This window comes from Pezoporus occidentalis, unplaced genomic scaffold (genome assembly GCF_034315485.1).
Source record: "Pezoporus occidentalis ecotype Australia unplaced genomic scaffold, CSIRO_AGI_Poc_V1 ctg36, whole genome shotgun sequence".
NCBI lineage: Eukaryota > Metazoa > Chordata > Aves > Psittaciformes > Psittacidae > Pezoporus > Pezoporus occidentalis.
In genome coordinates, this window is record NW_026915591.1 from 2,276,268 (window position 1) to 2,288,273 (window position 12,006).

Consider the following 12,006-nt stretch of genomic DNA (forward strand, 5'->3'; position numbering starts at 1 on the left):
CCAGCTTCATCTATTACTTCAAATATACACTGGAATTCTTTCAAAACTGAATTTTTTCCATTACCAAAATCAAACAATTCAGTCAAATCTGCTAACTTTTTAGATATTTTGTTACACTGGAAAATAAAACAAAAATTAAGCACTGCTTTTGAGTTGAAGGGAGGGGAAATCAAGATGTCAGAATTTCTTGCAGAAAAGAAATTCCATTTCTAGATGCTGCCTTATAATTCAATAGCTTTTCTACAGCTAAAGCAACAATAATCAAGAAAAACAGTCTGATTAAATACATATTTACTCTTTATTCTCTTTTTAAATCTCCCAAAGAAAAGCATCAGTTCCTTCAGTTCAGATACTAATACATTTGGAATAAAAATTCAAAATAAATAATCAAAACATGCTGAAACCAATTCACACACAATCTTTTATCTACTTTTAAAACAAGAACCATCTTGATAAAACAAGATAAAAAACACCTCACCTTACCTTTTGATGAGTAGGCGTGTGCATTTCTGTTCAAAACTACTTTTTTATCTTAGAGCTAGAATGTGCTTCATGTGATAAAGTGGTTGCTATAGTGATCAATGACTTGTATTTAAACATGAGTATACACTGTACTAGGGAAAGATTTTCAGTTAATAGCCAGAAGGTGAATTAGGGCCTGTCACTAGCAGTCTGAGTCACCCTCCTCCTCAAACATTTATCTTCTTTCACATTTCAAGTAACACTTCAACATCTTATTGTTTAGAGTACAGATCAGGAATCTTATTGTTAAGAGTACAGATGATGGGCCACAGGACTTCTGACGTAATTCCCTTCATAAGTGTCTAGGGTGGCATGTCTCCCAAACAAGACCTTGGACAAACCTCAAAAATTTTATCTACTTACTGTCAATCTACTTTTTGAGTGCTCAAGTTCATCTGCCATGATGTGCAATGTTCCAGCTTTTCATATGTGCTTAAGATTCATGTATACGAATACAAAAGTCCATGCGTGCATATTAGTGATGGAGACCTGCTGCCATATGACTTGAGGAAGCAATGTCCAATGATATCCAATGCTTGGATAGCACACAAAATTACTTGGTTGCCCATAAAAATGCCTTTCTGCATGAACAGCAGGCTGCAAAGACAAAAATGCAAGGCAGGCCAGCTTGCATGGAGAGACTGTGATGTTATGTAAATGCTAAGTGCTGCTGTGTAGCTGTCAAGTTATTTCTGTCTGGCTGATGAAATAATATCTAAGAAGGAAATGTAACAGGATTGCACTTGACTCATGTTCCACATGTTCACCCCTCCCTACTTTCATCTGTGCATTTGCTATTGAGAGGACGGAATCAAGACATTTAAGAACTGCTGCTAAAGTGAGGAGATAACTGTGCCTGCCGCATAACTGCTTTCATCAACATGCCTGAGCTGGAGAATGCAAATTCATCATAAACCCACAGGTACAAAGATTGAAGAGCACTTTCTTGCCCCAACAGGGCTGAGTATCTCATCTCCTGGCAGCATGTAGAGTAGACTGAAGGTCAGTTATCACCTAGCTTTTGACAGAAAAACTAGAAAGAATCTGGATTTCAGGAAATTTCGGTGTGTGCTACTACAGCTCTGGCCACATCCACTGCAGAGAAAACTGCATGAACTGGAAGCAGAGAGGGAAAGAGAAATGACAGATTCTGTGGCACTGACCTTTCTGTGGGCAACCAAGCTTTAGAGACACCACAGCCTGGTCCTATCAGACTATTTGGGACTCACCCCTGTACAGGTTTTCAGCACGTGAAGCTTACAGATGCTCTATTATCTTTCTGTGGAAGTCACTAACAGAATTCCCCTCAGCTTTCAGAGCTGGGCTGGGGCTGTCCTTTCATGAAAATATCGGTTATACAGACATTTAAACTGGAATACAAGGAAAGTATGGGTTTTAGGTATGTCATCCAAATTTCTTTCTTCCTCTTTTCTCAGTACAGCTGTTAAGAGGTCAAGCCAAGTATACAGATTGATACTGTATGTCTAACCCAGTTGTCCAGTACAGCCAATATCCACTTCATGAGGTAAAATAAGCATCTGCCAGAGAAACCTGAAGGAGCTCCATGGACAAGGCTTAAAATAGTACTTGTGGTTGCACTGCAGGGGCATAAAATTATCATTTTGTTTCTAAAGAGAGGTCCTTTGAGTGGAGCATAACAGTGCTTGGACATTTCTGGCATGTCAGAACATTTAGTTCCTGCAATAAAGTCTTTCATTAATCCACACAATACCTTTGCATGAGAAGCTGCTTGTAGTACATAAACTGGGACTTAGTCATACCTGCCCCCTGATTCTATAATCATTCTTTGCATTTTTAAAATGTAGATACCAGGAGCAAAACAAGACATGTATTCCAAAGAAATACAAGAGGACACTGGAGACGTTGCAGCACATAAACCATGGCAATGTACATCAAACGCTGAAAAGGAGAAATGAGCCTCAGAAGGGCAGACAAACAGTGTGTGTCAGAGGCACACAGCAAAGAGAGGACAGAGCTGCCAGTGCACGGAGTTCCCATGTGTAGCGTAGTATTTTGGGGAACTGGACTGTACAGCAAATCAAAATCCGTTCAAAACTCCTCTTAGGGCTGCAGCATATACACCAAGAACTGCTTTCCATCTCTTTAACTTGCTGCAGGCAGCATGCTCTGAGGAAAAGAACCTTTCCCTCAAAGCCTTGTTCCTCAGAGTTTGATGGGGGTATTCATTCCACAGCTGAAGAACAGTCCCTTATAACTCAGGCTGAAGATGTGACCTTCGTGCTGTTCTTTTAATATATCTGATGCAGGCTGATTTTTTTTTTTTCAAGAAATTTAATCTTGTGGTAAAGTAATAATGAAAACCCACACGTGACACTGAAAAAATAGGAGAGAAAATGGAGATGCTAAGTCATCAGGTGTTTACAATGCCTTAAAATCTGTAACGCTTTCTTAAGTCTTCAAATTATAGGTGCAGAGCTAAGGAAAAGCAGAGGAGCTCCAACCTCAGGCTCTCTCCTTCCCTGGAAGGATGCCTAGTATCAATGGGGACCAGAGTTTTGATCACTCGGCTATGTCATGGGCCACCCTCACCAGCTGCCTTCAGCTTTCCAGATGCGTCCACTGCCTAAGCCATAGAAACTACCTGGAAAAAGAGGCACAGGTCTGACCCAGCGACCACACACCAGGTCCCTAGACACTCACCCTGCACATACAGCCAATAACAAAGCTCTGGGCCGCTACAGTACAGAGTGCTCTTTGCTAAATGATAGTAAATGCTGTCAGGCAGCTAATAGCTCCAATTTCAATTCAGAGATTGCAGTCAGAAATCAAGCAATAAAACAGCTTCTCTGAATGAGTGTTAGTAGCAAGAGATAAAATACCAGAAAAAGGGAAAACATGTAGAGAGGAGCATATGTTCATGCACACATGCACAGGGAAGTACCACTATCGTATTCTGTGCTGACCAATTTTTCACTTCATTTCTCCTCTAATATTTTTTGGCCCCCAATACTCTTTGAAAGCTTACGCTGTGGGTAATACATGACAATTCACCATACCTTGGGGTTCCAAGGCGATGACCTGTCAGTAGCATCACTTACTTCAAATCCCTGGTTGGTATCCACTTCCAAATGTCCTTCTGTGGCTTGCGGCCTAATGGCATCAGCAATACTGGACTCCATCCTAGGCTCTTCATGCTGCCCCATGCCCCTACTCTCAGTTGTTGCTCTTGAATCAACAGATAAATGGTCATCTTCACCATAGGATAGGCTGTCTTGGTAACTCAGTTGGCTTAGTCCATCCAGACCTAATAATTTTCAAAATAAAATAATTTCAGAGGGATTAGAAGAAATTTCTCTCTCTACACCTCCCAAAATGTGCTCTTCTCTCTTTTCCTTTCTTTTGCACTCATCTCCAGTGCATGCAAGACAGTTTCTACCTCTGTGTACTGCAGCACTGAACTTATAAAACACCATAGCCTGTATAAATCACTCAGTGGAGTGGACATGGCTGTTTCTCACCCCATCCTGAACTGAGAAACCGTCTGCCTTTACTTGAAGAAGTTAACCAACAAATGTAATTATCAATTGAGGTTTTGGGATATTGAAGTGCCTTGGGGCTGCCTTGCAGCCCCAAAGCAACTGTTTCCATGAAAACACAGGTCAGACAAAAAACAGAAAGGCACAGCACAGGCCTGATGAACAGGTATCAGCAATTTGCTTCTATGCAGGAGGAGAAGGAGGAGGAAACAACAGGAGTTAGCATTGCCCCAAGCAGGTGGTGCTGGTGGGGAAAGGAGTTTCATAACAGGTACTACCACAACCCTACTACCCATCCCCAGGAACTTGGGAGAACATGACCAGTCCCACAAGCCAGCTAGGAATCTCCAAATCCCATACTGGGGCTATACGGTCTAAAGAGAGACTGGGGGGAGATGTGTTCCCTCATTTCCTGCCTGCTTTCGTTAGTTAAAAGTTATCTGATCCTACACACTTCCTCCATGGGCTAAAGGTTTATCAATGAGAACAAAATAGTTTTCTCTGGTTAGAGTACAGTATCCTCTTTCCCACAGAAGTCTCTACTGTGAACACAGAGCATTTACTTGAAGGTATCAGCGAGAGCTCTCTGGTTGGACTGACACAGATAATTACATGTGAGGGACACAGATGAAAAAAAATCATGATTTGGCCTTGAATGTGTTCTGCAAGAACTTTCAGAAGAAAAACAGGGACTTTCCTCCTCTTTATGCATCTGATGCCAGGCCTTGCTTTTGCTTTGTCTCCCCTTCTTTCAAATAAACAAGGAGCATTCACAGTGAAAGAAAATAAGTTGTGCTCCCAGACTGCTGACAATACTAATGAAAACAGAATGCCTGCCTTTGCAAACACAACTATTTGTGGTTTAGAGTGGTTGAGATTGGAAGGAACCTCTGGAGGTCATCTTGTCCACCCCCAACCCAAGCAGGGCCACCTGCTTGCTTGTCCTCAAACCTGTGGGTTTGTTCTCAAGAAGGTCATCACTACAGAACAATCATATTTTTCAAAATTGGTCTCCAACTCTCATCTTTTAAAATAATATTAATTACTGTGTTTAACAGAAAATTAGTAATTTGCTTTGGTTTAGATGAATCCATGTTTTCATTCCCAGCTGATAAATGATACAGGGAACCTGGTGAAAACCGACACAGAGAAAGCTGAGGTACTTAACAACTTCTTTGCCTCAGTTTTTACTGGCAATTGCTTGTTCCATATCTCTCGAGTTCCCTGAATCTCAAGGCAGGGACTGGAGGAATGAAGTCCCACCCATCACAGACGATGATCAGGTTTGAGATCCTCTGAGGGACCTGAACATATACAAGTCACAGAATAGAATCACAGAATAGTGAGGGTTGGAAAGGACCTTAAGATCATCTAGTTCTAACCCCACTGCCATGGGCAGGGACACCTCACACTAAACCATGTCACCCAAGGTTCTGTCCAACCGGGCCTTGAACACCACCAGGGATAGAGCATTCACAACTTCCCTGGGCAACCCATTCCAGTGCCTCACCACCCTTACAGGAAAGAACTTCTTCTTTATATCCAATCTAAACTTCCCCTATGTAAGTTTTAACCCTATGTAAGTTTTAAAACTTTCATTAGGGCCTGTCACTACAGTCCCTAATGAAGAGTCCCTCCCCAGCATCTCTATAGCTCCCCTTCAGATACTGGAAGGCTGCTATGAGGTCTCGACACAGCCTTCTCCAGGCTGAGCAGCCCCAACTTTCTCAGCCTACCTTCATACAGGAGGTGCTCCAGCCTCCTGATCATCCTCCTGGCCCTTCTCTGGACTTGTTCCAACAGTTCCATGTCCTTCTGATGTTGAGGACACCAGAACTGCACACAATACTCCAGGTGAGGTCTCATGAGAGCAGAGTAGAGGGGCAGGATCACCTCCTTCGACCTGCTGGTCACGCTCCTTTTGATGCAGCCCAGGATACGGTTGGCTTTCTGGGCTGCGAGCGCACACTGAAGCTGGCTCATGTTCATTTTCTCATTGACCAACACCCCCAAGTCCTTCTCCGCAGGGCTGCTCTGAATCTCTTCTCTGCCCAACCTGTAGCTGTGCCTAGGATTGCTCTGACCCAGGTGTAGGACCTTGCACTTGTCATGGTTAAACATCATGAGGCTGGCATTAGCCCACCTAACAAGTGTGTCAAGGTCCCTCTGGATGGCATTCCTTCCCTCCAGCGTATCAACTGAGCCACACATCTTGGTGTCATTGGCAAACTTGCTGAGGGCTCATTCAATCCCACTGTCCATGTCAGCGACAAAGATGTTGAACAAGACCCGTCCCAACATCGATCCCTGAGGGACACCACTCATTACTGGTCTCCAGCTGGACACTGAGCCATTGACCACAACTCTGTGTGAGGCAAAGTCCATGGGACCTGGTGAGATGCATCCCAGAGTTCTGAGGGAATTGGTTGATGTAGTTGTTAGGCTGCTCTCCATTATACTTGAAAAGTCATGCCAGTCAGGTGAAGACACCCAGTGACCAAAAATGGGGAACTTCACACTCATTCTTTAAAAGGGTAAAAAGCAGGACCCTCGGAACTACCAGTCAGCCTCATCTCTGTGCCCAGTAGGGTCATGGAACAGGTCTTTCCTGGAAGATGTCCACGAATACGGATGACAGAAAGGTGATTAGACACAGCCAATATCGCATCACAGAGGGCAAACCCTACCTGAGTAATCTGGTGGCCACCTGTGCTGGACTGACTGCGTTGGTGGATAAGAGAAGACCAAAAGATGTCATCCAACTTAACTTCTGTAAGGCCTTTGACATGGCCCTACACAATATCCTCAATGTCCAATAAGAGATCAGCAAAAGTGGTGTACCTCAGCAGTCTATACTGAGATCAGTACTGTTCAGAATCTTTACTAATGACATAGAGGGATTGAGTGCACCTTCAACAAGTTTGCAGATAACATCAAGCTGAGTGGCACACTTGATGCGCTTGGGGGAAGGAATGCCATCCAGAGGTACTTTGACAGGCATTAGAAGTGGGCCAATATCAACCTCCTGAAGTTCAACAAGGCCAAGTACAAAATCCCATGTATGGGTCAGTATCAGTACAGTACAGGCTGGAGGATGAAGGGATTAAGAGCAGCCCTGCAGAAACCTCATCAGTAAATATAATGTTTCTGATTCATACCCACTCCACAAAAAAAAAAAAGAAGGGAAAAAACAAAACAAAACAAAAAAACACAAACAAACAAACGAACAAAAACACTAAGGCCCCAACCCAAAACAACAAAGGGAATGGGGATTATACACAGGAAAAGTTTCCTGGAAGTGTGCAGAAATCCCTGCCCCCTTGACTGCTCTTTCAATTTAACAGCTCAGAGATTAGGAGAATAACTTTACCCCCTTTCTTCACCTATGAATGGTCTCACATCCTCCCTCCCAGTAAAATGCATCAAGCACAGGCACTTCAACAGAGAAGTCTAAGAGCACCTTGCAGCTTTGTAATTATGTGTACATATTACATATGTAATTATGGTCCTCTTCTGAGACATGGGAAATGATCCTTCAGAAGGAGAAAGGAATCCAAATTCAGATCTCCCTGTGCTCTTCTCACTCCCTTCTGAAATGCAAAGCCCACCTCTTCTCCTCATGCTCCCCTGGCAGACCTAGTACTGAAACCAAGAGCCCTCATTGTCTCAACCCACCCATGAGCTGAAACTCTTGAGTAAGGGCAGAAAGCAATTTGATTTTTTTTTTTTTTATTACTCCCATTCTTCTCTACAAAATCAGAAAATAGAAAGAAGTAAACACAAGAACGTAAGCAAGAAATAAAATAACAGAAATTTCACAAATTTACTGAGACTGAATGGGTACAGGCACTCCTTAAGGCATTTAATTAGCAAGCCAATGTCTAATACACATTTTAAACAGCGGGTCATCCATCAAAGCACACACCACACAGCAGGCTTTCAGAATAAAATGCTACTGTAGTAAGAAATTATCCTCACACAATTGTCTTGTGGTTTTGACTCCTGCTGGGATAATATCTGGATCAATAATAGAGGAATTTACAAAAACTACATTAAAGCCATAAAAGGCTATTCATAACAGGAGAACTCCAGAAACATATTAATAGAGCAAGCCATCTCCCTAAGACTTGGGCACAAAATGCATTAGGAAAGCAAATGTAGTATTCAGGGAAAGGAACAGAAAAGGTGATTCACCAAAACCATTCAGTGAAACAGTCTTTTTCTTTAAATTTAAAGTAGTTTGGTAAGAGATAATCACTTACAAGTATCAGTATTATAGGATCATTACAGGTAATAACCCAACTATACAGACTAGAACAACTACACCTCTCCAATTACATCCGTTCTAACATTATATTCCACCAAAAAATGGTGAAAACAAAAGTTCTTCATGTAAAGGAAAAGGTCAGAGCAGTAAAATGCCTGTAATTTACCTGAGAGATCCTTAAGGAATAAAATGTCGAATGTCTTATGTATACCTGACATGAATAAACAGTACAGCATCAGGAATACACATTGAGACAGCATTATCTATTTCAAATTTAATTAGCCAAAAGTCCCCACAGAGCAATAGCAGTCAATTCTAAAATTAAGGGTAGATAGTACTTTATACTAAAAGAATGTGATTTGATTTTCTTTTTCTCAGTCCTGCCTCCCAACCTTTCCCTGTTGTGTCACACATGTCCACAGGCCAGGAAAGAGGCAAGGGGAATACTGAGGAGCAGAAATCACCAATAAGTCAGGAAAGTCTGCATTCAGGGTTGGAGAACTGGCTATGAAGAAACTGAAGAAAATGATGAGCATCACCTCCAAACAGAACACAAAGGCACTGGCACACGGAAGCATCTCTCCAAAAACACAGGAAAGCTCAGCACATCAAACATTGAAAATCAGGCTGAAAAATGTCCCCTCACATCTGCAGGTAAGTGGCCTGGTTAACCTACAGTATCTTTCTTCTTTTTCAGTGATACACAATCTATCTCTCAGTTCTATGAGGAGTTACAATGGGCCAAAGAAAAGTCCTGAGAGGCCTTATCACTTCCTAAAACACACTGCCAGAGTTAAAAGATGGAGTGCAACAGATCTTGTTAAATTAACACCACACAGCTCATTGACCAGCAAGAAACACTGAGATGAAGAGTACCATGTATGCCTCTTACCTGTGCTGACCAAGGTGATGTTTGCTTTGTGGATTGCAATGAATCCCTGTGCTTTTCCAAGAAAAAGTAAGTCTTTTGTTTGTGATTTTCCAAAATGAAAGAAATTGGATCCTTTCTTCTAGACTGTATGGAAACTGTACATAAACACATGCTGCAGTTAAAAGCCTGTTTAAATATGGATCAGAGGAGGGAAGGATTTCAGTATGGATCTAGGTACTTCTGGTCTATTAACAGTGATTTTCAAATCTCTTTTCCTGAAAGACAGTAACAGCAGCAGAGAGATGAGTCTGTGGGACTGAGGCATATTTGTCCTCATGCAGCACTAATCCTCTGGCCTGGTTTTTGGTACAGTCCCAGCTCCAAATCACTGTATGGTATGCCATTGCTATATGTTCCCTTATACTGAACCAAATCAGATGCAGGGAGACAAAGCAGTGCTCCTGCCCTTGGATATTTTGAGATTAGCCATCAAAAAGTGATAAAAAACTTCCTAGAAGAGCCTCAAAGGAGCAGAATTATTATCTAATTACAATAAATCTAAACGAAAATGCCTTGTAAATTTTAGGGGTTAAAGAGAAAAAGGATCTTAAAATTTCAAGTGACATTTTGCAATCAGGCCAAGATTGTTTAATTTACCACATGCTGGGTAATGCCTGAGAAGACTCCATGTTTCCATAACTAAAATAGGCTCTTTATTAACAGGGTGATTTGCAGAGAGGCTGTGGGCAGAGCTGGCATTCAAACCATTCAGCTCCTCAAGAGCATCCTCCAAACACTTCCTTCCTGCAGTGAGTACTCCTCTTTCCAAGCTCTATTCAGTTTACTACAGAGAGGTGAAAGTTAAAGCTAAATGAGTCCAAAGAGCAGACTGCCATGACACTGATAACAGAAACAGAGGGTCAGGAAAATCTCATGTAAGAAAATCTCATGATGTGAGAAAACTTTGCCGTATGTCAAGGCGGAGAGAAGCTATTCAGGGCTCCCCGAGATGCTCAACTTCACTGCATGCCTAAATTTGTTACAAAGTTCTGATTCTGAGAGAAAACTACCAGCTACATGAGGGAAAGGTCTGGTAAGAGAACACAATGAGAAGAGAAGTGTTGGGCAGAGTCCAAAGGTCTGAAAGTGCCAGGAGCCTTGGCATTTTCAAAAGATCCTTCATCCCTCTCACCCAGAAAGGACCAGAGGGCATGCTCAGCTGAAACAGTGTTTGATATACCCTCAGGGCACAATGATGGCTTTATACCCACATACCTGTCTGGATTTTGAGATCGTGCTAGGGGCCAAAATGGACTCTCACACAAATGGAGTTCTCAGACCAGCAACTGGAGCAGCAGGCTGTGGGGTTATCTAGGATTGACCCCAACCATTCAGCTTTCCTCCCAAACATGTCTTACCGGCAGCCGTGGGTGTGTGCAATTATTGCTGTACACCCAGTAACAGCAGCTCTACATGCCTCAAGCCTCTCTGGGTTTGAAGGAGACCTGACATACCCAAGGATTAGTTAGTTCATAGGCACTTGTTCATAACAAAGGATCTAATCTTGAGCTTATTTAAGAACAAGGCAGAGTACCGAATATCTTAGTGGAAGTAAGCTTCAACATCTGGTTTCATCTAGTTTCTGAACAGCTATTTCAACAATATCAATATTACCTCTGAAAAGAAAATTAAGAAGAACTCTGCATCATATTATGTCAGAAGAAGAGTTCAATGGAGAGCCATCTTTTTAAAAGATCGCTCTAATCAGATGGTGCAATAAAATCAAGCAATTATATTTCAAAATTAAAACATCCTACAGAATTAGAAACAAAGGGCACTTTCATGACTCTTCCCTCTAATAAACTTCTCCAGATTTTAGAATGTGTTCAGGCCAATTTTCTAAGTAGCTATGTTTTCAAATGCATTTCATCTCTGTTTGTATAAAAGAGTCATTACATTAGTCCATATAAGATCATAAAAGTCTTCCCTTCTGTGCCATAAATTTTAGTTTCTGTCATTGCCTGACATTTGGCGTATGTGCTGGCAAATGATACAGCATAATTCACTGTTCACCTTGTGTTTGCAAAGCTGTTACAAAAGGAGACATTCAACTTCTGCTAAAAGCCTTGCTAAAGAAATTACTTGTGTGGCACAGATCAAAAACAATTAGAACAAAGTCCTGCAGTCTTTACTGTGGCAAAATTTGTGATAAAATCCATGAAAATTCTAGTTGATTAGGAGACAGAATTCAAAAGCAATATACAGTTAATGGAAAGACCTTCATGAACTTCAGTAGGACATGGATCCAGACTTTTTCCTCTAACCATTTTAAAAACGAGCTGCAGGTAACCAGTAAGGAAACCAAGTAAGAGAGAAAGCAAGATTGAGGACTTGCTCTCCACAACAAAAGAACCTCTCCATGCTGAGGCTCTTAGAGTCTTAAGACTCCAACTTCTTAAACCTTACTGCATGCAAACAGTACCTTTGAATTCAGATACCTGTGTACCATACTCCTCATGTCTGGAGAGCAAACAGCTGAATTTGGGTCTATGGTCCACCCCTGCTGGTGTTGCTTTTTCAGATACTTCTGACCAAAAACTTTTGTTAGCATGACACAGAGATATCAAACTGCTTAATCACGTCATCATTGCTGCCTGGAGATGCTGTCTATTCTTCATCCTCCCTGTAACTGTTTACTGGCAAAAAAATCATAACTCTGGCTTTAGACTGTCTTCTGCCCTTAGTCAAGAAGCCAGAAGACACAGGACATTCCTGGCTCTCAGAAGGACCTTCCAGGAAGAAAAAGGGGATCAAGGGTTCAGGGAGGA

The 12,006-nt window shown here is 41.9% G+C and overlaps 1 protein-coding gene across 2 annotated transcripts in view; it reads right to left on the bottom strand.

Annotated features, from left to right (window-relative positions):
* SYT16 (synaptotagmin 16) overlaps positions 1-12,006 on the bottom strand; it is a 110,482-nt gene that overhangs the window by 16,851 nt on the left and 81,625 nt on the right. For both annotated transcript variants that reach the window (XM_062630754.1, XM_062630755.1), the window contains one exon: positions 3,561-3,808. In XM_062630754.1, coding sequence (XP_062486738.1) covers positions 3,561-3,808 — 248 coding nt within the window. The remainder of the gene's footprint in view (positions 1-3,560; positions 3,809-12,006) is intronic.